A 27,268-nucleotide genomic window follows, 5' to 3' on the forward strand; every position below is an offset into this window, starting at 1 on the left:
AAAATATCGGCACAAATTGTGGGCCGAATGGCCTGTACTGTGCTGTAGTGTTCTATGAATGTGTGTGTATGACTAGTATTTGCAGGAAAAAGTAATTGATTTACCTCTGCTTTTATCACAGGAATCTTTTAGGAATTTTTATTCAGAAGGTGCTTTTAAAAATGTGATCGTCTATTGTTTCAATCTATTCACATTTTAAAGCAGCTTTAATGATCTTATTCCAAAAATGACCTTCAATTTGCTAGGTTTTGAAGTGTTTTGATCAATATTTATCCCTTAAGCAATAATGCCAAAAATAATTATCTGGTTGTTTATCTTATCACTCTTTGTGGGATTTTGATGCATAAGTGGGCTGCTGCATTACATCCCTATCTCCACAATCCCTCTTTTTCTCTTTCTTCTTTGGTGGTCCTTCAGGATTGAGGATGACTTGCTTCCACTCTGGTTCTGTAGGTTCTGAGGTCAATTTGAGAACCATAGACTTTTCCACAGATGGGAGAGGAGGAGCCGGACACCATGGGCAGGTGGTTTGTTGGGAGGTAGCGCACTCCTCCTACCGTTTATGCTAGGCTTCTGTGCATTCCCAATGCATGCACCCGAGGTCTCGGTGCAATCCCAAAGGCTCCTCCTCTATTTTGAGCTGTCAAGAGCCAGGAATTCCCTGTAGTTAGTGAGAGCTCAGTATTTTCTCAAGGAGGTTTTGAGAATATTTTTCTCAGTTTTTCACTTGGTTCCCCTGACAGCTCAGAACAGCACAATGGTTTCAGGAGTCTGATGTTGGGCAGCCAAATGACGTGGCCTGGAATTGTAATTAAAGTCTCGATGCTGGGGATGTTGGCCTTGGAGAGGATGTTTATGTTGGTTAACTTATCCTTCCTGTGGATTTGAATAGTTTTGTAGCGAGAGTGTTGGTTTTCATTTCGTTGGGGTGCATTTGTAGGTTGTGTAAGCCTTAGAAGTATAAAGAATGGCAGAGATCTCTGCTGCCTGGTAGAGTTTTGAGATGGTTTTAAGGTCTTTACCTTCAACTGCACATTTCATTGGTCATCCAAAGGCTGTGCTGGTGCACTGAATTTCATCATTAATGTCTGCCTTCACTAAAACTTGGCTCCCAAGATATGAGAACTGATTTACATTTTCTAAGATCTCATTGTGAACCTCCATCATTAGAGGATGGTGTTGTACAGCAGCATGGTGGTGGAGGGAGATGTAAAGTGTAAGACCCACACTCTTAATGCTTCAGTAAAGTCCACGATGACTTGGAGCTTGGCCTCTAAACTGCACAAATGCAGCATCAGCTGCATACTGTAGCTCGTCTACTGAGGGATTGCAACAGCACTAAAGAGCTACTTCATTAGCTGTGAGCCCACTTTAGGGTATTCTGAACTTCAAAAAAAACCTCTACATGTTTTCCCTATCCGTCTTTAGCAACTGGTTCATTTTACATAGACTTGAATGTTTACAAAGAACATAATAATTTACTCAGAAAATTGCATTTTAACTTCCAGACTTAATCTGTTACTGTCACTCCTGCTCATTAAAGCTCTTCTGAGCTTCCAGATGCCAATGCTGGATTTCTCTCCAGAGGCACTCTGGTTGCTATTGACTGCTTAAGGCTCCCAAATATCCCTCTGCACTCCTGGTGTAAAAGATAGTTTGTATCTGCTGCAGAATTGCTGTTAATGGTTTCTTACAACTACATACCTAATGAATATTAATAATAATATTTGTTTCTGAAAGCATTTCTAAACTTAAAATTTGCCCATGGAAATTGATCTGGCATTTAAAATGGAACTGCCTCATGCAGGTTTCCTCAGGTCCAACGAAACAGAAATCTTTATCTGGAATTTTGAGGTGAAAATTGCCTCGTACATTTTGTCAGAGTGAGATAGATTAATGGCACTTTACAAAGAAAATGTAATGCTCTTTGAAATTGCTGTTCTTGTTGTTGCCCTTAGGACATTACTGTGAGCAAGTTGGTCAAGAAGATGTCACAGGACTCTGTGCTGCTGGTTATTACTGCATGAGGATGGTCACAACTCCAACTCCCAATGATGGTATTTCTGGGGCAGCTTGCCCTCCAGGACATTTCTGTGTCAGTGGAGCTACTGCTCCTCAACCATGTCCAGTGGGTTATTATAGCAACAGCTCTCAGAACTCTGGGATGGAAGATTGCCTCCCATGCCCACCAGGTAATCACTTCACTGCCCTTTGCTTCAAGTACGTTAATGAGCACAAGAATATTTTGTTTTATCTGGCTGGCTTTATCTGTATTATGATTCTTCTAACTCAACTTGGCATTTGCTGGGAGATCTTACATTCTGTAACCTGTTCTGTACTATAATGTTTGTTAAATATTTGTTAAAAATTTGTAAAATCACAATTCCCTGCCCATTTCCATAATAAAATTCCAGTGGATCATAACTGTAAGAATATCTATTTCTTAAAGAGTTTCATCTATATATGCAATGATTCAACAGAAGAAATAGTATCTATAGCAACATCTCCTTCACTGGGTTAGAAGGTTGTGGATTCAAGATCAATGCCAGGGATTTAAGCAAGTAATCTGGACTGATCCACCAGTGCAATAGTATGTACTGTATTGTTGTAATTTCCAATGCTTGGGTTAGGCACCAAACCCAAATGGTCTGCCATCATAGTTCAAAGTAGAAGGCCCCAGAGTTCTACCTGAAGGAAAGCAAATGAGTTACCTAGAAATCTTGGTCATTTATTCCTCCCCCAACAACGCAGTATTACTATCATCCATCATCACTATTCTGAGATTCAGCATTGACCAGAAACTAAACTGCACCAATCACATAAACACCCTGGCTGCAAGAGGCTAGGTATCATGTGGCAAGTGACCTGCCTCCTGACACACTGAGGCCTTTCCACCATCTATGAGGCACAAATCAGGAGTGTGATGAAGTACTCTCCATTTGACTGGATAAGTGCAGTTCCAACAACTCTCAAGAAGCTCAACATCATCCAGGACAAAGTGGCTCACTTGTTTAGCACCCCATCAGCCCCTCTACACATTCATTCCCCCCATCAGCAGAACAGTGGCACTGCAGTTACTTGCCCAGGCTTCTCTGAAAGCACCTCCCAAACCCAAGACCTGCAACACCAAGAATGATATGGGCAGTAGATGCAAGGGAACACCACAATATGCATGTTCCCCTCCAAGTTGCACACAACCTTGACTTGGAAATATATTGCTAATTCTAAATCCTGGAGCTCCCTGCCCAGCAGCATCATGGGAGAACCTTCACCAGAAGGACTACAGCAGTTCAACAAGGTGGTTCAGCGTCACCTTTTGAAGGGCAATTAGGCATAAATTCTGGCTTTTCTGGTGATGGCCAGATCTCAAACTGAATTACTGTGTGAAAATTGACTGCTGGATTTCCCACATTACAAAAGTAGCTACAATTCAAGAGTACTTCATCAATTTTAAAGCCTTTGGAGGTACCTTGATGTTATCAAAGGTGCTATGTAAATGCAAGTCAGTTCTTTCCCTTTACCTTTCCATTCCCTTTCCCTTTTCTAATGTTAACTACAGGCTTCATCTGATCAGGATGCAACAATAGGCTTGAATCCAAATGGAATTTCTGTACACCCTCTGATAAATAAACCTACTAAGCCAAAGCATAGTTGTGCCCAAAGTTTCACTGTTATGTTCAAATACTTCACAGAGGGAAGACCTATGTTGTTGCCTCCTCACATTTGTGCCAGGTTCTAACCCTGCAATGGGGAAACCAGTGAGTGAATCTACCAATAGACTTTAATCCATAGAATTATGAGGTAATACATCTGGGGAGGTGCAATGAAGAAGGGATTATCCAATAAATGGAGTGATGTAGATGGTGGGGATGAACAAAATGGGTCTTGAAGCATATTTCCAAAGATCCTTAAAGCCAGCAGCACAGGCAAAACAAAAGTAGTTTAAAAAGCACAGAGAATGACTTACTTTATTAGTCAAGGCATGGCAATTGAGAGCAGGGATGTTATGCTAGCACTGTATACAACACTAGTTACATCGTAGTTGTACAATCTGGTTACCACCTTTATAAGAAAGAGATGACGGCACTGGAGATGGTGCGGGGATCCATGAGAATGTTACTAGGACTGGAAAGGTTGAATAAACTAGGCTTGTTTTCTTTGGAGTAGAAGAGACTAAGGGGAGACTTAGTTAAGGTGTATAAATTTGCTTTATATGGTGTATGTTAAGCCTAGATGTACTTCCTTGACCAGGGGGTCCAAAAATCAGGAGGCATAGATTTAAAGTAATTAGTAAATGAATTAGAAGTGAAATAAGAAAAAAAATTCACTCAACAGATGTTAATTGTCTGTAATCGCCTGCAAGGGTGATGGAGGCAAAGACCTTCAGTATATTTTAGAAACTACTTGGAAGTGTACTTGAGCAGAACCACAGATCTTGTGCTGGAAGGTGGAATCAGTTCGGGCAGATCTTTTAATGACTGACAGAGACATGATGGACTGACAGTCCTCCTGTGTTGTACACTTTCTATGAATCGAGAGAAAGAAACCAGGGGCCAGGAATATCCTTTTCTGTGCTATTAGTAACACAGCAATGATCTCCATCTGCCAGAGTCACAGGTGAACTGGAGGAAAATTCTGGGGCAGTCCTCAAAACATCAAGCCTCTTGGAACACTTCGAGTACCTGAGGAAAGGTTTCTCAAGTACAGGGGATGGTAATAACATAGATTAGAGGCATTGAATAAAATGCTTGCATACATAATAAATTGCTTTACAAATAAAACAACATTTCACTGTTACCTGTGCAGTATGATTAAAGGTTAATGTAACTCTAGAGTAGATACGAAAATCTTTCTAACCAACTATTATTCTGTCACAAATATGAAATTTACAATACAATAAATTGCCCAAAACCTAGGAATCACTTTATTTAAAAACTTCTGAAATCTCTCTTAGTTCAGAAGTGTAACCCACAGTGCAAGCCAGCGCAACCAGGATTTCAGTTTAACTTCGTGACTTGCATTATTTAACCTTCTAAGTTTATGCTGGATTCTCTGAATTGTCCAGTGTTTCATGCCTCTGAGCAGGTTAACAGTTTGTGTATCATGGCTTCACACAAGTGCTCACCCAAAAATGTAAATGTGGAATCAGTCCAAGGAAGCCTGATTTGCAAAGTTCAGCAGGTACAGAGTGAAAAAACCATAAACCTTCCTGAACACTACGTGACCACCCACCCCGAGGGAGAGGCACTATTGAAACTCTTGCACTATAATGGAAATACTCTTATACAACTTTGTTAAAAACAAACTGCTAGAGGAACTCAGTGGGTCAGGCAGCATCTGTGGAGGCAGAGGGATAGTCGATGTTTTGGATCGAGTCTCTGCATCAGAACCCACAGATGCCTTCAGCAGTTTGGTTTTTGTTCCAGATTACAGCATCTACAGTCTCTTGTATCTCCAGGTTATTTCTAGAACCTATATATATCTAGTGTCAGACCGACTGCCTCTGTGCTTAGTGATGTGTCTATCTAAATGTGGAGAGGAGTTGTGTTTGTCACCAAGGTATTTTTGGTGCTCTAATTGTAGAAGAGGGTGTGCATACCAGCTTGTTTCCAGTTGAGTGATATTATTGTGAAGTGAAAAGGGTCCTTCTTGGTGGGGGTCACAGCTTTTGCAGAGCTCAATTTTAATGTATCAATTTTTAAGCAGAACATTTGGAACAAAAATAATCTTGCACATGTCACTTTTAATTTCTCAGCAGTGTGAATCATATTGAAAAGTTTCTGCTTTCTTTCCTAGGATTTTCCTGTGACAGGAAAGGACTCACTTCACCTTCCCAAGCCTGTGATGCTGGGTTTTATTGTCCATCTGCCCAGAATTCCAGCAGACCAGCTCCTTTCGTCTGTGCTAAAGGAAACCGGTGCCCACAGGGGAGTGCGGAACAACAACCATGTTCCTCTGGCACATATCAGGATCAGGTTGGGCAGGTACAAAGTACAAAATTATTCATGTTTTACAGCAGATGTGTATAGAATGGGCATAATGCGAAGCCTGTATTAATGCATCAGAAACGGGTGCAGTCAGGCTCTGTCAATAGTGAGCACTTTACTCATCACCTGAGAACTTTGAGCAGGGATTAGCAATACAATCCCATGAGCCTGCTCTGCATTTCAGTGATCAAGGCTGATCGTCAATATCATCCAAGTTCCTGACCCATTTTCCCATATCCCTCAGTTTGCTCCGTACCCAAAAATGCTTGCTCAGTCTCAGATGTACTGAGTATCTGTATCCCTCAGAAGTGAAGAACTCCAAAAATTCACTGCATTCCATGATTCATAAAAGATTAGTATGCAGGTATAGCAAGTAATTAGGAAAACTAACAATGTTATCGTTTATTGTGAGGTGAATGAAATGCAAAAGTAGGGAAATTCTGCTTCAGTTGTGTAGGGCATTGGTGACACCATATCTAGAGAACTAATTTTATTGTCACATTTAAGTACCTTGAGGAAATCAGAGAAGTTTAATAAACTGGAATGGGTGGTTTATGAGGAAGGATTGTAAAGGCTAGGCTTGTATCTACTGGAGTTTAAAAGAATGAAAGGTGACAGATTGAAACCTACTAGATATTGAGGGGTCTTGAAAAGGTGGATGTGGTGAGGATGTTTACTCTAGTGGGAGAATCTGGAACTGGGGTCACTGTTGTAAAAACATGGGGTTCACCTATTTAAGATGAAGATGAGATAACTTTTTTTTCCTTTGGAGGGTCATTTGTCTTTGGAACTCTTCCTCAAAGGCTGTGGAAGCAGAATCTGTAACATTTTAATGCAGAGTTAAACTGGCTTCAATAGGCAAGATGAAAGATTATTTGGGATAGGTTAGAAGGGAAGTTGAGGTTACAATTAGATCAACAGTAATCTTATTGAATGGCAGAGCAAACTTGAGGGGCCAAGTGACCTACCCTCATTCCTAATTCATATCTTTGTGCACACAAACACTGTTTAATCCATTTAAAAAAATCTTATATTTTACTTTTTTCCATTTTGGGTTTTTCACTATTGGATGCATTTCCTGGATGAAAGTCTAACTGTCTACTTTTTCCATTAAGGCCTCCTGTATCCCATGTCCTGCTGGATTTTTCTGTCATCTAACAACCAACAATTTTTCTGACTCTTTACAAGGAGTGCAGACACCTCATCCATGTCCTGCAGGATATTACTGCCCAGAAGGTAATGTTCAAGTAGCTTACAATTTCAATTGGGATGCTTACAAAGTGAACACAATCACAAATGAATTATAACACAATGGCATTTTATAATTAACACTAGCAAACCAGAAAGAAAAAAGCTAAAAGGAAATGAGATCAAGAAGCTTAAGAGGACATGAAATTTAATAAGATGGTATTGGTACAAGGATCAGTATCGCAATAACTGGGTGATGTGTTTAACATAAAATGGAAGGAATTTCATTTCAGAGATTTGATAGAATGTGAAGTATTCTCAGCTTCTGACAGAGATCAAAACATAATCTATAAACAAAAGGTAATTAGTACTTTTTTAAAAAATAACAGGAGTGGTGGGCTAATTCCAAATAGCCTTCCAGTCAATAAACCTGTGATGCTCCACAGAAAAATATAGCTAAAAAGTTGAATTATTTTACAGACAATAAATAGATATCCAAGGCTTTTAATCTGTCATCTGTCCAATGTTGTCTTCTGTGGTTTCTATCCAAAAACTTGACATGGGCTAGGAATCTTGTGGAGAGAAGTTGTAAAGTCTACTTTTATTTCGTAAAGTTAAACATGGGGATACTATCAGAGAACAAGAAACAGCATCTCAAATCATGAATGAAAAATTATGGCCCATGCTCAATACTGTAAAATCGACCAACTTTGTGCTTAATTTAGTAAACCCATATATTCAGAGGTCTGGAATATCGATCTGGAATTGCAATTCGGGGATTTTAAATTCATAATTAAATAAATATTAGATTAAAAATACCATAAGGTTGTCTTAAAAATCCTTTTACTTCTTCATTAAGAGAGGGAATTCTGCCACTTATGACTCTGATATTCCAGATCCGCAGCAATGTGATTGACTCTGAACTACTCTCTGCAGTGGCTTGCTAAGATACTCTCTTCAGGCCCATTTAGGGATCAACAATAAATCCTAGCCTATCTAACGATACCCACGAACAAATTAAACAATAACTATGACTTGGTACTAACTCATCAGTTCTTTTTGAATTCCAGGTTCAAGGTTGCCTTCCCAATTTCCATGTCCAATTGGAACATTCAGCAACCGTACTGGGATGGGTGCAGTCACAGATTGCCTTTCCTGTCCAGTTGGGAAGTACTGTGATCGAGGAGGCCTGACCAAGCCAATGGGAGACTGCTGGGAAGGGTACGAGATGACAACTTCCATTTTTAACCATTCATGTATCAACAGTTAGTATTAATGTACCTGGAACATGCCAAGATGCCCCACAGGAATTTTATCATCAAATAAAACATTTCTGCTGGTCAGAAGCATTTAAAAGCTATCAAAAACAGATAAATGATTAAAAGTGTTAATTACTAAATGTTTAGAGATTTAAAGTCATCTAAGAGAACTTAACACATTAATAAATAATTGGGAAAAAAATTAGAAAAATGAAAATACTTAAAAAGCTATTAGCTATCTTGCTGTTGCTCACAACTCTGAAGTCTCTATTAAAATAAATGGGATCAGGACTCCTGAACTGGGTAGATCCTGGTGAAGGTTGAGTGAGCAGATTCCCCATTGTAATTGCTGGGGAATCTCGACAAATTGGTGGTCCTCCAATGAATCCGGTGACAGAGTATGCAGATAGATTTGCCAACTAGAATCTATGGGCCACTTTGGGACATCTGCATTTGAATGTGCATGCACAAAATTGTTACTTTGCTTGGGTAAGTGCTAACTGTTCATGGTGGAGCTGTCTGACTTTCCCATCAAGTTTTGGGTCATTATTTCTTTTATTTCCATTCCACTTGTAAGTATTGAATTGTGGATGATGAGTTACGTAGCTTTAAAGATGATGCTTTCACATTTCTTTCTTATCTATTGTTTTTGCAAGTGAAATTAGTGAAGAGTGGTGAATGAAATCACTGCTGGCTGTCATCTCAGATTTGAGCTGTTTCTTTTGTTGTTTTTTATGTTGCGGTTACTTTTTAGAATCCATTCCATCAGTGATGTGCTTTTAAAAGAAGTAGTAAATGATGCTATAAACACTATAGGAATATGTTTTGTTTCTGATTTCCAGATATTATTGCATTGAAAGATCTTCCTCTCCAAATCCCACTGATGGAATTACAGGTCAGAGATGCCCTGGAGGCTCCTACTGCCCCAAAGGTACTGAGAATATCCGACCCTGCCCAATTGGACACTTTGGGCCTATGCAAGGTAATTAATGCCTTATTATATTAATTTTCTTTTGTAGACTCATTGTTTGTTATTCAGGAAATAAAAACTATTTTCCCCATTTCTAGGTAGTGGGGCAGAAATTAATTGTCTCCCTTGTCCCCCGGGATTATTCTGTAACTCCTCTGGGCTGGTAGCTGCAACTGGAAAATGCAATGCTGGCTACTACTGCACAGGAAAGTCAAGGACAGCAACTCCCATTGATCACGTGACAGGTAAACAGCAGTAACTGCACCCATTGTAAAAATTCATCCAATCAGTCAACCTCTCCTCTGTTTCAAGATATTAGTGAAACCAACATGGTGGATGGAGATAAACTATTACCATTTGTAAAATCTAGTATTGGAAAGGTACAACCTAAAAATTGAAGTGTAGTTAGGAAATATTTCTCCATACGGAATGGTATAAACAAAGGACTGCAGATGCTGGACTCTAGATGAAAAACACAATGATGCTGGAGGAATTCAGCAGGCCAGGCAGCATCTGTGGTGAAAAGCAGGTGGTCAACTGTCCCCCTCCCACACTATCACTGATATGTAGTCCTCAGCCTCCTCCACTGCCAGAAGAATCCCAAGTGCAAACTGGAGGAACAGCACCTCATTTTCCATCTTGGAACCTTGCAGCCTAACAGCATGAATACTGAATTCTCCCACTTTAGGTAATCCACCCCCCTTCCCCACAACCGCCCTCCCCCCCCCCCCATGCTGCTTCCCTTTCCTAGCCCCCTTTTTCTTACCCTCTCTCTCCTTACCTTTTAGCCATCCCCCGATGGATCTGCACTCCCCTCCCCCTCACTTGCCTATCACTATCTCTTACCTGCATCTACCTATCACCACCTTGTGCCCACCCCACCTCCCCTCTTTTGTCCATCCCTTTTCCTATCTTCAGTCCTGAAGAAGGGTCCTGACCCGAAACGTTGACCGCCTGTTTTTATAAATTTGAAGCTCTTTTCCATAAACCTCAATTGATTTGATGTTAGTCGTTAATTTTAAATGCTAGTCTCTTTATTGTTTCCCAAAGATATGAAGGAATAAAAAGAACAGAGTAGCTAATGGAGATAGGTCACAGATCAGCCATGTCAGTGGAGCAGAAGTGACCAGTGGAGACAATACTCAGAACTACCATGCACAGCTGGGCAGTACACAAACAATATGCAGAGCTTCGTATGTCATTTCCGCAATGTGTCCCCTTTAACAGTTGCTAATCAAAGACACGATATCTGCCCAAGTTAACATATTGTTCCATGTTGGAGGTGTACCTTTGAAACTGCTATTCAGTTTTGTGATCCTTAACAGCACTGGCTTTAGGCTGGTATTTTTGAGATCTCACAGATGATCAGAGTTAAGATACTTTTTTGATATAATGGAGGTGCTTGAAACTCCAATTATTGTTCAGTCCAGGTATATGGGTAGTAACAATCATAGTATTGTACCCCAATATAACATTTCCTAACCCCATATACTAAAATGAGACTGTAGACCCAATCAGCACCATTCTGTGATGCAGGGTTTTGTGAACAAGAGTGCAAGAATAGCACTTGCCATTCATTTCACTAACACGCCCAGAACATTTCTGCAGGTTTTACAGCACAGATTTGCTCTAACCAGTTGTTCATTTCAGCACTTTACCCTCTTCAGGGTACAGGTGGCACCTTGGCAGCAGAACAAGAAGCAGCAGGGCCCTCCAACAAATCAAAGGAGGACAGTGATGTCAGTGTTTGTAGCCTTACCTGGCCTTCACATGTTGTCATCTCCTAAAACTCAACCAAACATGGACAGAGAAAACAGTTAACATTTCGGCCAAAGAAACATTGACTCTGTTTCTTTGTACAGATGTGGCCTGACCTGAAGAGCAGTTCCAGCATTTTCTATTTTGGTTTAGATTTTCAGCATTAACAGTTTTATTTTTTGATTTTCACTAACCTATACAGAGTTGAGTCACTGACAGTGAATTAACAAGTTATTTCTCTGGTCACAGTGTTCCAAAATCATCAAGTCACCTCCCCAAGCACACTTCATTTCCCTAAGTTGTGTAATTTCTTAATTTTATAATTGGTAATTCTCGAGGATTTATTCCTTTTTATCTTGCATATAAAGATCAGTACAAGTCTGAATATCAGCAGTAGTTTACAACTTCTTACTAATATTACATTACCTGTTTAGTGTTGGGTGCAGAATGGGTACTGATTTGATCTTGCATGGGAGCAGTGAATGTTGGTAAAGGTCAGACTCCAGGCAGCTGCAACATCTTCCATGAAATCGGGAGGTTAAGCTCTGGCCACTATCCATCCGTCTCTCAGCTGTGTGTTCTCTACTATACCAGATTAGATTAAATTTAAGGACACAGCAAATAGAGTTGCAACCTCACAGCTTCACCTACCTGGGTTCAACCTGACCTCGGATGCTGTCTGTGTGGAGTTTGCACGTTCTCCCAGTGACTACATGGGTTTCCTCCAATTGTTCTTGTTTCTTCCCATGTCACAAAGATTTGCAGATTGGTAGCTGTAAATTGCCCCTTATGTGCAGTGTTAGAATTTTGGGGGAGATGATTAGAATATGAAGAGACTAAAATGGAATCAGTGTGGGGGTTGTGAAAGTGGGTGCTTAATGGTCATGCCACACTCAGTGGGCTGAAGAGCCTGTTTCCATAATGTATGATTATTACTTCTGTATTTAATTTTGCAAAGGTATGCTCTAATTCTGCCAGTTTTAATCAATACTATTCTTAGTTATTCCTAACTACCTTCAGCTGAATTTTATTTTCCAAGCACATCTCACAGTTTTTCTAAACGTTTGTCACATGTGGATATCCTAATATGATCGTCATTAGTTACTTTCCCTTCCTGTTTGTTTTTTGCCAGTGACATAACATGAAGTTTACTATCTCCTTTAAATGCAGGAACTGCCTTTCTCTGGGACTATGAGTTATGCAACCTTTTCACGTTGCTTACAACTTATCAAGTCTGATTGTACAATGCCTTTGAGTCAATGCTCAGTCTGTATGTTATCAGACATTGCTGCCTTCTCCCATTACTTCCAGCTGTGTTTAATGGCCTAAACCCCTATTTATTCAACTATTCTCCTCAAATTTGTTACAATTATGATCATAATGTTAGAAAGAGAACGATGAAGTATTAGCATTAACAACTCCTTTCGTTAAAAATAATTTCTGCCCTCTTGCAGCCAAAGCCTTTCCAACAATCACCTTCAGGCCCTGTTTGACACTAATTCAGTCACTGGTTGCTTGCACTACCCTCCAGTGAAACAATATGAAGGTAAAATCGGTAAGCTACTGCAAAAAGCAAGCTACTGCAGATGCTGGAAATATTCACCTGCTCAGGCAGAATCTGTGGAAATAGAAGCAGAGCTAAAGTTTTGTGCTAATGATCTTTCATCAGAAATAATTGTTCACTGTGTGTGGGCCAGAACTTCTTTAAACACAGTTGTTATTTATAGTACAAAATCTTTGCTTCGTACATGTTAAATTTTCAAACAGTGACAACAATAGCAAGTGAAGTAATGAATAACTAATATGTGTTCATCAATGATGTTTTTTATAAAATAGAAAAAGGGGAATAGCAACAACCCAGTCTATCTAATAGGATGTGTTCAGTTTAAGCAATCGACATAACTTAATTTGATGTTGACAATTTAAGTAATTGTTATATATAAACATACTTTTGCAATATGTATGTATTTAATATTTTCATCATAGAATATATTTTGAAATATTGCATGAATTTTATTCACTAAGTGGTAAATTTTGAAGTTGCATTGGCTTATAGAGCTAACAAAGCATTTATTTCTCTGATATATTGCAGTTTAATGGATACCATTAAACTGCAATATATCAGAGAATATATCGCAGTATCACCCAAGTCCATCTTTAGCTTGTGCTGATATGACTTGAACAATGTTAAGAACTTATTGTCTAGTTCTACTGTGCTAGGGGAACTGAGAAAACAGCTCTACTTCTGATTGGGTCCAGAATGTCTGCCTGGAAAAGAAGCACATATAGACATTGGAAGATAGCTGTTTCTGACATATCTCGGTCACAGACCATCTTCCCATCACAGTTTGCTAATGGTCATTGTTCAGATTCCCAGATAAAGAATGCATCATTTTGGTAGGATGAGGGAAAGGAGGAAAAAAACAGTGCCTTGTATTCTTCCTTGCAGCCTTTACTGTTAAAGTGCTCATGGTTGTAGCATAGAGAAGGAAACTGGACCTCGGGTCACATCAAGGATCCAAAGAAATTCATGGCAGAAAAGAGGCCTGTGACCTAACATGTCCAAGCTGGACAAAAAAGATCTGTTAGACTAAACCCACTCCCACCTGCAAAGGCTCTAATTGCCTCATGGATTACAGCATGCCAAATGCTCATTCAAATATTTCTTTCTGCATCCACTATCCTTTGAGACAGTATATTACAAAACTCCCATTTCCATTCTTTGCATTAAAGATTTCCCTCAAGTTCATCCAACGTTTACCTTAAGATGACTACTTATGATAAATTATTCTTTCCTATTCACCATTTCCAGACTCAGCTCAAGAAACCAACTCCATCCTAGTCAACCTTTCCTCTCAACTAAACTTCTCCAGTCTTGGCAACATTAGCATACATCTCCTCTGTAGTTCCATACATTTTTCCTGTGGTCTGGTGACCAGAACAGTACATAGTGCTAGGCATGGCCTAAGTGCTGTTTTGTAAGGTTCTTGCTCTTAATTTTCCCAGAGGTTTTCTTAACCACCCCATCAACACGTCCTACTATAATTTGGAGATCTCTGCATGTGGTCTCCAAGGTCCTTTGGTTCCTGATTATTTCTTATTATCCTGCCTGGTATCATTTATTTTTGCCTTGATTTCCTGAAATATATAATCCCACTTTTCTCCAGACTGAATTCCATTTGCCACCCGAGTAGTCCATTTAATATCATGCATCCTCATGCACTTTCGTAAGGTCATTGTAAAGGCAGAAAAGCTATCTGTCAAAAAGAACATATTCTTTGGAATATTATAATTCGCCATATGCTGTATTTCAGTGGACAGACTCGCTGTACCTGAGCAGCCCTTTTTCCACGGGTTTGTGTTGTACCTGAGGTTAATGTAAAACCAGACTAACAGCGAATGACAGGAACATTAGAGGAGTTTGCCTTTCGATTTCTTGACTGTTTGGTCCTTTATCAATCCAGTTAGCTCTTTCCTCTAGAAGAGGATCTGGGAAATGGAGTGTTGATATTGCAGTGTATTTCATCTCAAGAGACTTTCAAATTTAGTCCAAATCAGAAAGCTGAATGTTGACTGCGTTTAGCTGAAGGAGCCAGATCTGAAATCAGTCTGGAAACTTCTATTTATCAATGCCACTCATTTGAATAAACTGAAATTACTAATGTTTCCAAAAGTCTATATAATTGATGTGCGTATTGGCTATGTGAGAGACTGATAAATCAGATGCTACACTTTCAACAGAGCATGGGACCTATACTCTTGCTGCATCTGACTTGGGAGTATCTTGGTTGAAAGTAGATGGAATTTGTTCTGTTCCCCAGCACAAACATCCCTCGTCCAATAAGAACTAAAATGCACAGAAGTACATGGAGATTTGCTGAGATAGCATGTTGCTTTGTTTTTCAAGTAAACAAGATGCATTGAAGTTAATGGAGATTCAAAAACTGGATTGATATTCAACAACAGATTGGTAACTAAATAGCAAAAGGGTGTAAAACTGTCAACAAAGGAATCCTCGTAGCCAATTTATTGAATGATTCCAATTTAGGTTTAAACATTTCTGAATGTTGTGCATGCAGCAGGCAATAATGAGTGCTAATTAATGAGTGCCAGGAGAGAGTGGCAGAGCTGAAAGCATTGTAATTTCTCACTTGTATGAAATGAAAGGAAGTCTGAGGTGAGAAGTTAATGTCTTGCACTGCTCAATAACTTGATTGCTCCTCAGTATTTTAATTACCCTCATTTCTGAACATATATTAAAAGACACTAATCTGCATGAGCCTCCAGAGAATTTTGAAGACTGCTAATAAGCTGTTTTGTAATTAACTTATTCAGGTGGTATGTGTGAGCCTGGGACCTACTGCCCATCTGGTGCTGCACACCCAGTCCCATGCGATCCTGGTAAATTCTGCAATGGGTTCGCTCTGCCTACTCCTTCTGGCCCATGTAGAGCCGGTTACTTTTGTGATGGAAATGCTTCTCGACCTGATCCGCCAGAGAATGTTTGCCCACCAGGACATTATTGTCCTGCAGGATCAAAGGTTGCCTCACCCTGTCCGCCAGGAACCTTTGCTGGTACAGCTGGTAAGGTTTGTGGCTTCTTTCCGCTTGGTAGTTTTCTTTGCATAATAGTGAGTAGTTTTTTAAGAAAAGTCACTTGATACAATTAAAGATGATAGAACGACATTGTAATCAGTTAAGATTATCCTTTAACAATGCAATTTTTTTGATCAGTTCTACACAATTTATTTGCAGACAAGGAATTCAAGTCCTTGAATTTGTATCATCATTCAATAAAATCATGAGCTGATGATATCTATGATTATTAGAACATAGTACACTACAGCACAGTACAGGCCCTTCAGCCCACAATATTGTGCTGACATTTTATCCTGCTCTAAGATCTATCTAACCCTTCCCTCCCACATAGCCCCCCCATTTCATTATCATTCATGTGTCTATCTAAGGGTCTCTTAAATGTCCCTAATGTATCTGCCCCCACAACCTCTGACGGTAGTGCATTCCACGCACCCACCACTCTCCGTGTGTAAAAAAAACAACTTACTCTTGACATCCCCCTTATACCTTCCTCCAATCACTTTAAAATTATGTCCCCCCGTGTTAGCCATTGTCGCCCTGGGAAAAAGTTTATGACTGTCCATTCAATCTATGCCTCTTATCATCATTATTATTCGTATATATTTTCCCATATTAGCTCTGTAACCCTTTATACTCCTACTTAATAAAAAAAATCTACAGATCTCAGTATTGACACCAATTATATCATAGCTGTTTGGGAAGGAGACTGTCAAATTGCTACAGTGAATAAAAATCAAGAAAGAACTGCAGATGCTGAAAATCTGAAATAAAAACAGAGAATGCCGGAAATGCTCAACAGGTTAGTGCAGCATCTGTGGAAAGAGAACCAGTCAACATTTTGGGTCAAAGACCCTTCATCAGAACCAAGAAAGTGAAAACAAGTCATCCTAGGTAGCAGCGAAGGTGGGTGGGGTGGAGGGGAGGGCAATGGGTAGAGCAAATGGAATATCCTGAATAGGATGAAATTATGTAGCCAGTAAACATACAGTTGAGCTCCTTCGTCTGTGTAATGTTGTGTGGTCTGGCCCACTGAGACATGCCAGAATGGGGTGGGGGGGGGGGGGGGAGAAATGAGGAAAGGAATAGCATGCACAAAGGGCCAGTTCATTTAATGACTACGTTATCTCACCCTATCGCAGACATTCCTTTTGCTCCACCCATTGCCCCCATCCCCCACCATCTCTGCTACCTAAACTAACTTATTTAAACCAGAAAAGAACTCAAGAAGGGAATTAGGAAAGCCAGGAGGGACAATTAATACCAGAGAAACAAAGGGCTGCAGTTGCTCGAATCTAGATGAAAAACATCATAATGTTGGAGGAACTCAGCAGGCCAGGCAGCATCCGTGGAGAAAAGCAGGCGGTCAATGTTTCGGGTCAGAACCCTTCTTCAGGACTGAAGATAGGAAAAGGGGAAGCCCAATATATAGGAGAGAAAAGCAGAGCTGTGATAGCTGGACAAAAGAGGGGAGGTGGGGTAGGCACAAGGTGGTGATAGGTAGATGCAGGTAAAAGATGGTGATAGGCAAGTGCGGGGGAAGACCACTCAAGGATAAAGGGGGGAACGTGCGCTTGGAAGCTGAGGATGTGGGTGAGATCCTAAGTGACTAGTTTACATCAGTATTTACCAAGGAGAAGGATGTGGGGGATAGGGACATCAGTGTGGAGCTTACTAATTTGCTAGAGCATTTCAAGATAAAGAAGGAGGTAGTGTTGGGTCTCTTAAAGAACATTAAGGTGGATAAGTCCCCAGGGCCTGATGGGATATACCCCAGGTTATTGAGAGAGGCAAGAGATGAGATTCCTGGGGCCTTGACCAATATCTTTGTGTCCTCTCTAGCCACAGGTGAGGTTCTGGAGGACTGGCGAGTAGCTAATGTCGTTCCATTATTCAAGAAGGAAAACAGGGATAATCCTGGTAACTATAGACCAGTGAGTCTCATATCAGTGGTAGGGAAGTTACTGGAGGGGATTCTTAGGGATAGGATTTATGAGCATTTGGAAAACCATGGCCTAATTAGGGACAGTCAGCTTGGCTTTGTGTGGGACAAGTCATGCCTTACTAACTTGATTGAGTTTTTTGAGGTGGTGACAAGGGTGACTGATGAAGGTAGAGCTGTGGATGTTGTCTACATGGATTTTAGTAAGGCGCTTGACAGGGTCCTTCATGGGTGGCTCATCCAGAAGATTAAGATGCATGGGATCCATGGTGAATTGGCCTTTTGCATTCAGAACTGGCTTGCCCTGAGAAGACAGAGGGTTGTGGTCGATGGGACTTATTCTGGCTGGAGGTCTGTGACTAGTGGTGTTCTGCAGGGATCCGTACTGAGACCTCTGCTGTTTTGTAATATGTATAAATGAGCTGGATGAAAATATAGATGGGTGGGTTAGTAAGTTTGCAGATGATACGAAGATTGGTGGTGTTGTGGATAGCGTAGAAGACTGGCAAAGGATACAGCAGGATATAGATCAGCTGCAGATATGGGCAGAGAAATGGCAGATGGAGTTTAACCCAGCCAAATGTGAAGGGTTGCACCTTGGAAGATCAAATGTAAAGAAACAGTACACTGTTAATGGCAAGACCCTTAACAGTGTTGATGAGCAGAGGGACCTTGGGGTCCAAGTTCATAGCTCCCGGAAGTGGCTACACAGGTTGATAGGTTGGTAAAGAAGGCATATGGCATGCTTGCCTTCATTAGTCGAGGCATTGAATTCAAGAATCAGGAAGTCATGCTGCAGCTTTATAAAACTCCAGTTAAGCCACATCTGGAGTATTACATTCAGTTCTGGTTGCCCCATTATAGGAAGGATGTGGAGGCTTTGGAGAGGGTGCAGAAGAGGTTTGCCAGGACGCTGCCTGGATAGGAGAGCATGTGCTATAAGGAGAGGTTGGACAAATTAGTGTTGTTTTCTCTGGAGCAGTGGAGGCTGAGAGGAGATTTGATAGAGGTTAATAAGATTATGAGAGGCATAGATAGACAGCCAGTATCTTTCTCCCAGGGTTGAAATGTCTAATACCAGAGGGCATGAATTTAAGGTGAGAGGGGGTAGGTTCAAAGGAGATGTGCGGGATAAGTTTTTGTTTACACGGAGAGTGGTGGATGCCTGGAGTGCACTGCTGGGGGTGGTAGTGGTGGAGGCAAATATGAGAGGGGTGTTCAAGAGGCTCTTATTTAGGCACATGAATGTGTGGGAAATGGAAGGATTGGTCGAACGTATTAGTTTAGTTGGGCATTCGATTATTAATGTAATTAGTTCAGCACAATATTGTGGGCCAAGGGGCCTGTTCCTGTGCTGTACTGTTCTATGTTATTTTCTCTTTTACTCAATTCTGGTGAAGGTGATTCGTCCTGAAACATTAAGTGTTTCTCTTTCCACGGGTGCTGCCTGATGTGAGTTCTACAAACATTTTCTGGTTTAGTTTTTAGATTCCTACCATTCTTTTTGTGGGATCAGTGCTTTTTGATGACCCTCCCGAATGACCTTTTTCTAATTGTGGGATTATCCACATCTCCCCTTTCTTTGGGCTTATTTTCCTTCTTGCCCAACTCTCGTAAAGCAGGGTAGAAATTCCATTTTTGTTCCTGGCAGCAAACCGGTGCTCTGTCAGCCACCTGCAATCCTTGCCTCTTGACATTTGGATCCATTTAAAACCTGCAACCCAATGTTGAGAGGAAAGTTCGAAGGACCACCATCACTATAGCTTTCAGTGGCCAAGGAAGATCCCCCAACCACACCCCCATTTTTCAACATTCACCCCTTGAAATCTTTTCAATGTATGAACACCTCACTGAGATCATATCCCATTTTTTTTTGACATTTCATTTCCTGCTCATTTAAGGAATCTTCAATGCAATTTAGTAAATCTACCTGTGTGCTGAATTTGAATCCTTCCATTTGCTATTTTGGAACATTATAACTTGCACATATCTAGTGCCCTGGGATCCTTTTTGGTTCTCCCAATTTGCAGCTTAGTATCATATGGAAAATAGAGTATCATATGAATTCTCTCATACCTTCCGAATAGCAGAATGGCAGGCCTGTATGTGGTATCACAGAGACATAACCAACTACTGCATCATCAGTGATGACCCATTTCCAATGTATCCACAAGGCAACCCACTCTCCCATAGGCAGAGGCTGCTGTTACCTCTAGTCTGTTTGCCACTTTGCATGTTTAGCTGTTTTCCACTCTATCCCACATGGTCTGTTTGTCTTGGTTCACTTTATGTTCTTTCCTTTCTCATTCAACAGTAAGCTTCACCAGTATTTTCCAATTCCTTGTGGTCTTTCAGTTAAGCCTTAAAAACAAAGCACAATTAATGTGTTATTTGTCTGCTCACTGCCGAGAGCAATTCTGGAAATGTAAACAAAATATAGTGAGCATTCTAACTGTTAACAAAAAATAATTATCTCCCCTTATTACACACTGATGACATTCTTCAGCTCTGTCATGCTGAGAAACTTCATACAAAAAAGAAAAGTGGATTGATGTTTATTGCTGAAACCTTATCTAAAGGGTCAGGTGACAGTTAAGGGATTTTAGACCTTTTCTCTCAACTCCTAAGGTATCAGTAACTTTGTATGCTAAACAGAGCTAGGTTTTTATTATTTATTATCTCCTGACCAGTCATCAAGATTGCAAAATGACCATCTCCATTTCCTTTCCAAATCTTTTTGTGTCCCTATCTCTCATTGTCCTGATGTAGACATAAGCCTTCAACATCATTGGGTGAATTTTCTGAAGTTGCCTATCCAGTACTATTGTGAGAGCATTATCACTAGTGCTTTAAGGACAAGGTCCACATTCTCAGGGCTCACAATTAAATGCTCACATGCCATTTGAAATTCAACGGAAGAAGTATCAACAGGACTTACTGGTGCTGCACAAATTCTAACAAGGATTATTCCTTTTGGATTTAGGTAACCCAGATGTCTCTCACTGTCATTTATGTACTCCTGGATTTTACTGTCCTGGATTTGCAAATATTAATGCGAGCAAAGAGTGTCAGGCTGGGTATTACTGTCCCAGTGGCCAATCAGAACCAGCTTCAGCAGGTAAGAAGTTACAAATCTGAAAGGCTGTAACTTAGTGCTCAACTTACCTGTCCCTTGGTTTCAAGTGAATGGAAAATCCAGCCCATTTTTCTCTTTGTTGTGTGAAGAGAATCGCTCACACTGTCCACTCTTTGGGTCAAACAGAAGCGCATTTATTTCCATCCATCTTGTACTTGCAAATAGGGGAAGGTGGTTCACACTTTCTCCCCAGTTGTACAAAGTATGATATTTTTATACATAATCAGATGCATGGAACATCATCTTACAACAATTTCACCCATTTTCTTATTGGCACAGAGCCAATCAGATAACAAGTGACCTTGTGATCAGTCATTGTTGACATGACTGTGCTTTGTAGGCCCTCCCTCCACCAACGCCTATACTGTATGAATGGAATGTGCTGTCCTGCAAGTGACTGAGTGCTGTACCAATACAGACTAACTGCCTTGAGTTCTACATTCCTCACTGGGGGCTGTAGGGGTCTCTACTGCATTTGTTGTGGGCATGGGGTTCCTGGACAATCCCAATGCTCATTGTCATGGGGCTAATTCGTACGCTGTGTTTATATTGCATTCCTTTAGCATCCAACTATCTCTAAATCCTTCCTTCAGCAGTCAAGGAAGGAGTTTACTTTGTTCCCATGGCCTCCCCCTTCCCCTTTGTTTTTATCTGTCATTCTGTTTGTTTTCTTACGGACCCTCTAGGACTGACTGCAAATGAACTAAAAAGCACATGCCTTCACTGTCTTTATTCATGCAGAAATTTATTCTACTCATCCTTGTATCCTTGCTATCCATTCTTGTATCTTTACGATTCATCCTTTACAGTTGGGATTGTGGATATTCTTTCTCACCAACCACCCACACCCCCCACCACCTCCCCCCCCCAGCAGCTGAAGCCCTTTTGAATCTTTTCTCTCCTTTGTTTAAACTAGTAACCAACACCTGGGTGGAAATGGCCAACTGAAAGTTTATAAGTATGGCATAAATTAATGAGTCAGTTTTGGGCTTAATCCAACTCACCCAGCAGGGTTAAATAGCCAATCTTTAAACAGGCAACTGATCTCCATGAGTTTTCCCAGTTAATGAAAATGTTTTAAATGGCAAATGCTGGAAGTCTGAAATAAAAATAGAAACGTTAACTCTGTTTCTCTTTCCACAGATGTTGCCTGACCTGCTGAGTGTGTCCAGCATTTTCTATTTTTTACTTCCCCCTCTGCTAATGTGCCACTTTGCTTGTTCCATGAATTTCACCTATTGGTGATAATGGGAACAGAGTATGAATGATCTTGAAATTCCTCCCTCAATAAATACTTCTAAAACTGATATCTGGTCGTTCACCTCAAGGATGTCTGTGACACCTTTATATGTTGATTGGCTGATTATATGCCCGTGATGACATTTCTATATTTCAATTGTAATAAAGCAGTTTAAAACACCCTGTGATCATAAAGAGATCTTTCCTTCCTGTCCCACCTATATCTATTTCATCTCATTCCTGTTTCAATTTTTATTTTTGATTTCTTTGTTTCCATTGATTTGTCTGTTCTACTTTTATGTTTTCTCTCACTTTTCATTCTTCTGCCCTTTCTCACTCCTCTGCTTTTACTCCTTTGTTCTATTTGTCTTCACAACCATTGATGTGTGCAGTCAGCACAAGTTGATCTCAGTCAGGCTTGTGGTAGCATCATTTAACATTACTTCCACACCCTAACCCAACCTTTTCCTATCCAGGGTTTCAGTTCCTTTCCTCCCCAACAGATGCTGCTCGACCCATTGAGTTCCTCCAGCAGATGGTGTATTGCTCCAGATTCTAGCATCTGCGGTCTCTTGTGTCTCCACTTCATCTATCCATCCTATCTTTCACAGGGTTCATTTGTCCAATTGATCACCACTGTCCCTCTGGCAGTTCAAATCCAAAACCATGTCCTCCCGGGCAGTATCAGGATCAGACTGGACAAATACATTGCAAGCCATGCCCATTTGGAAAGTAAGTTTCCACAAAATAAAAATATCAGTTTAAATATAGTCTTTTTCCTGTTTTGGGATTGATCGATGTTTTTTCATAAAAAGATTTTCAGAAGGATGTTAAGTGAGGAGAAAGGTTTTAGATCAGAAAATCCCATGCATTGGACCAGGGAGCTACAAACAGGAGGTGATTGTCTGAGGAATGGGCAGCTGCGAGATTGATAGTAATCGTCGTGATCAAGGAGGTATAAGAAGAGGCCATGGAATGGTTTGAGCAGTTTCATCCGTTGAGCATTTATTTTGAAAATGGATGAGTTAAAATACACCAATGTAGAGCATAGACAACAGAATTTAGGTTCAGCTGCTTTAGGGAGACTAGTGAACAGCTAAGACAGCTTTAAGGTAGCAAAGCCTTGTGAAGACGAAGGTATCAATAAAGGAATTAAAATTATGTGATTAAAGTGGATATAGGTGGTAATAGTACATGCTAAGAGACAAATGGCCTTTGGGATCAAAGTTATGAGGTTGAAAGTTCAGCTTAGAGTCAAACAAGGCCATTGAGTTAAGACTGATAAAACAGCTAAGATAAGGGAACTGGAACAAAGTTGTAAAGTTTCTGTGGAGTGGTAAAGTGGAGAAAACTATGACTAATGAGTCAAAGGCAGCTCAGGAAATAACAATTTGAGTCAGTTCAATGAAGCTGTCTTGTTTTATGCTGTTCAACTTATTCTATTGCATTGAAATGTATAACCTAAGAGATTCTCAGATGAGTAAAATACTAGTGAAAGTACATTTACTTTACTTTAGGCATTGTGGTCCACTGCATCTGCCTGGACAATACAATGAAAATCAGCCAGGCACAGTCCAGCCCATTGACTGTCCAGCTGGCTATTACTGCATTCAAGGAATCCAGTATCCATGTCCACAGGGCACTTACAGTAACCATACTGGTCAAGTCAGTGCTGAGCAGTGCGAGGCATGTCCGAGAGGAAAATATTGTGCAGTGAAAGGTAAGAGTCTCACTTTCCTGTTTATCTTTCAGTAGTTAGGAATTAAGTAATGATACTGCCACTAAAGTCCATGTCACCACTGGTCAAAAACATGTATTTTCTTTATATATAAAGACTAAGTTGATTAGAATTTGATACCTCTTTGCTGAGATCTTGCATATTCCAATTCTTAGAGTCATAGTAATACAGAACGGAAACAGACTCTTCAGCCCAACTCACCCATGCTGACCACGATGCCCATCTAAGCTAGTCCCATTGGCCTGCATTTGGCCCATATCCCTCTAAACCTTTCCTATCCATGTACCTATTCAAATGTCTTTTGTCAAAACTAATTTTTTCAGTGCTCACCTTTCACTCTGCCTATTTCAATTGTTTTCCAGGACTGAGTAGTTACTCCGGTCTCTGTGACCCAGGTTGTGTTTGCTTGCTGCAGTCCACCACCCCCTGCCCCTCAGATAACATCACCGGTTACCTGTGTCCACCTGGGCACTACTGCCCCCAAGGTTCTGGCTATGGAATAAGATGCCCAGCTGGAACGTTTGGCCCTCAGGGCGGTCTGTCATCTGTTACAGAATGCAGTCCGTGTACACCAGGACTCTACTGTGATGTGGAAGGTATATGAAAATAGAGCACTATTTCTCTTTAAAATCAGAGTCTTACTGACATATGATAATGAATAAATAAAGTAGTTTAGCATTAAAACCTCCACGTATTGTTTCAAAATTATAACATTCAAAATGTTCTTGTATCAATAACTAGAATTGCCTAAAATATTGAATCTGTGACCTCTGATATGAGACAAGGAATCTACCATTAAGGTAGAGAAGAACATTCCCATCACTTTTATCAAGATGCAATATCAGTTATATCAATTATTGAAAATCTGGATGAAAAGCACTTCGTAAGTGACATGCAAAGTGGCAAATAGCTGGAGATCTAATACATCTCTTCATTGATTTATATATCCACGAGTTGTGAGGACATGGTATTACCAATCCATTGAGTAGGCCAGTTTAAAACACTGTACACAAATGTTACTAGACACAGCTATGGCTTTTGGGAGCTTATTAACATTACATTTTGTCAATTACAACCATGACAGCTCACTCATTCACAACACTTCTGCAACCAAATTTATCCAAAATCTTCAACCAAAGCATCAAGAATGTCTGCTAGTACCTCTAACACAGCAAGGGTGACCCAAAGTGCTTCATAGGAGCATTACCAAACAAAATATTGATACCAAGTCACACAATAAAATGTTAGAGCAAATGTTCATCAAAGAGGCCAGTTTTAAGTGTATTAGAGGGAAGTATGATAAAGAGGTTGAGTGGGATTTATCAATAGTGGTTTGGAATTATTTTGGGGGTTTCAAACAGATGATTCCTCTGCCTTTTATTTTTTTTTCCCAGGACTTGCTTCTCCATCTGGACCTTGCTTCCCAGGACATTACTGTGTGCTTGGTGCCAGGACAGGGAATCCTTTTGGGGATCAAACAGGAGATAAGTGTCCACCAGGTTACTTCTGCCCTTCTGGGACCGACAGCCCTAAACCATGTCCCCCAGGAACATACCAACCTTTGCTGGGTATGGTCTCCAGAAGTGAATGTCTGCCTTGTACAGGAGGAAAGTACTGTGAAGGTCAAGGACAGAGTAATGTTTCTGGTAAGGATTTGCTGTGATACTTTAAGAATATCTTTAAAATGTCCAACCACATCACATTCTGTGTTAATTTAACATGTATTTGTCAGTAATGTGTTTGATCAAATGCTGTTAATTCAGTCAAATGGCATGACATTCAAAATCTAACAAATTATTGATGTGGGAGCAAAGCATGCTGGACAGCAAATGTATATAAAGGGCCGTATGACCCAGATCATTGTGATGTTCCATACGCTATCTCTTTGAGTTCACCCATATATTTTGGAAATCCCAACAATTCCCAGATTCATCAAACTAGGATAAGATTGGAATGGGGAGGGGTCCAAGAGAAATGTATTTTCACAGAAGCAGTCTTGCCCTGTCTAGTCACCTGGCATTACATCCAAGCCTTTCTTCTGCCAGAAAGCCAAACCTGTTTTCAGCACGCAGTTGTATGGTTGATATGAAGTCATATCAATAAACACAAATCGACAATAATTTGACACATTAACCCTGGAGCCACTCATAAGGAAGAGGAAACATCTTGTGTCGTTGGGTTAATGTGATTGAAGGGAGTTTGAGCATTTACATTAGAAGGGAGTGTCTTAAGATTTATGAAAATAAATTATTTTCTCTACCTCCAAATTAAAAGAATTGGGAAAAAACAGTTTTTTGGAAGATGATTCAACTTTTGGTACACCTTGTATTCTCCCTTAAGATAATAATTAGCATGTGACTGAATTCAACCTTGCAAGATCATAAACAGCAGTCCATTTTAAGTTGTTACAAATAAGGCCACAATAAGAAAATATCAGAACAATTTTAAAGTAAAAAATATTTTATCCATCTCCATCTGTTTAACTCCATCATATGGCTTTTATATATCCACATCTATCAAATCAGTCAACAGGACTGACCAGGATATATCAAACAGGAGGGGTCGATGCAGAATATGAAGTGTTATTTTCCAGGAGGATTTAATAAACTGGGAGGAAATAAAACCCTTGTGAAAGACTAACATAGTTTTTTTTAAGTCGATCCTATCTTTGTCATTTTTAATAAAGGAGCAATAAATCTACAATTCCGTAGGAAATGAGATAAAGTTGATCATAATTGAAAGAAACCTCTTCCTTTTTCTTTCAGGAGATTGTTCTGCTGGATTTTACTGCATCTCTGGTTCAAGTAGTGCCTTCCCTCTGGATGGTACCACAGGTGCTCCCTGCCCTCTGGGCCATTATTGCCCAGCATCTTCTAGCCATCCACTGGCTTGCAGAAATGGCAAGTAATTCTTTCTAATATGCATTCATAACAAGTGAATCTGTTTGGGGGCTTGTTGTGGTAACGCAGGGAGTTCTGATGTAGACCAGTGTTATGGTTCTGCAAGTTTAATACTTTGATCTAATGAAATGAAATTAGATTTTATCCCTATTGAGCTGAAATAAAATCAGGAAAGTGCTATGAAGTTTGACCTAAGATTTGAAATGTTTCATAAACAACAGAATTACATAAAGCTGGTAAACAATGCAAATAGGCCACATTCTTAAATCACGGAAGCAAGAACTGGGAAGTCTAGTTACATATTGCACGAACCTATAACCTCTAGGATTGGAGCTCGAAACCTGCTGAGAACCCTTCCTGTCAACTGTATGAACCCTAACTTTCTAATTCCTTGAATTTGTGTCAAGCCTACTAATAATTCCATGTTAATTTTTATTGAGACAGAAAATTGGATAATTGTTCAACAAAAAAACTTCCAAATCTCAATGGATAGAAGATGCCATTTGATTTTTCTAGATGCAAAACATACCTATTTAACAGTGGAGCAGTTTGTGT

The 27,268-nt window shown here is 40.1% G+C and overlaps 3 protein-coding genes across 3 annotated transcripts in view; all 3 read left to right on the plus strand.

The window, feature by feature from the left end:
• Positions 1–6,029, plus strand: part of LOC127583574 (multiple epidermal growth factor-like domains protein 11) — a 34,856-nt gene extending 28,827 nt beyond the window's left edge. Inside the window, exons 16-17 of the mRNA XM_052039696.1 lie at positions 1,959–2,192; positions 5,797–6,029. Coding sequence (XP_051895656.1) covers positions 1,959–2,192; positions 5,797–6,029 — 467 coding nt within the window. The remainder of the gene's footprint in view (positions 1–1,958; positions 2,193–5,796) is intronic.
• A 2,868-nt stretch (positions 6,030–8,897) lies between these two features.
• On the plus strand, positions 8,898–15,598 carry LOC127583575 (uncharacterized; the record flags this gene model as incomplete). The annotated part of the gene is made up of 4 exons (XM_052039697.1): positions 8,898–8,923; positions 9,277–9,416; positions 9,503–9,649; positions 15,498–15,598. Coding segments are annotated over exons 1-4 (414 nt in total), but the record flags the coding sequence as incomplete, so codon positions are not given.
• A 29-nt stretch (positions 15,599–15,627) lies between these two features.
• Positions 15,628–26,721, plus strand: LOC127583576 (neurogenic locus notch homolog protein 3-like). Its single transcript, XM_052039698.1, has 7 exons — positions 15,628–15,746; positions 20,684–20,818; positions 22,687–22,807; positions 23,593–23,697; positions 24,176–24,409; positions 25,208–25,459; positions 26,579–26,721. The coding sequence occupies exons 1-7, from the start codon at positions 15,630–15,632 to the stop codon at positions 26,719–26,721; spliced, it is 1,107 nt and encodes a 368-aa protein (XP_051895658.1). The 5' UTR covers positions 15,628–15,629.
• The last annotated feature ends 547 nt before the right edge of the window (positions 26,722–27,268 follow it).

This window comes from Pristis pectinata, chromosome 27 (genome assembly GCF_009764475.1).
Source record: "Pristis pectinata isolate sPriPec2 chromosome 27, sPriPec2.1.pri, whole genome shotgun sequence".
Taxonomy (NCBI): Eukaryota; Metazoa; Chordata; class Chondrichthyes; order Rhinopristiformes; family Pristidae; genus Pristis; species Pristis pectinata.

What these genes read in the sequence shown, in the direction of transcription:
- LOC127583576 (XM_052039698.1), top strand. Translation starts at nt 15,630, where the DNA reads ATGGAAATGCTTCTCGACCTGATCCGCCAGAGAATGTTTGCCCACCAG. An exon ending in TACTGCATTCAAGGAATCCA is followed by an intron (nt 23,698 to 24,175) that starts GTATCCATGTCC and finishes ATTGTTTTCCAG; the next exon opens with GACTGAGTAGTTACTCCGGT. An exon ending in ACTCTACTGTGATGTGGAAG is followed by an intron (nt 24,410 to 25,207) that starts GTATATGAAAAT and finishes TTTTTTTCCCAG; the next exon opens with GACTTGCTTCTCCATCTGGA.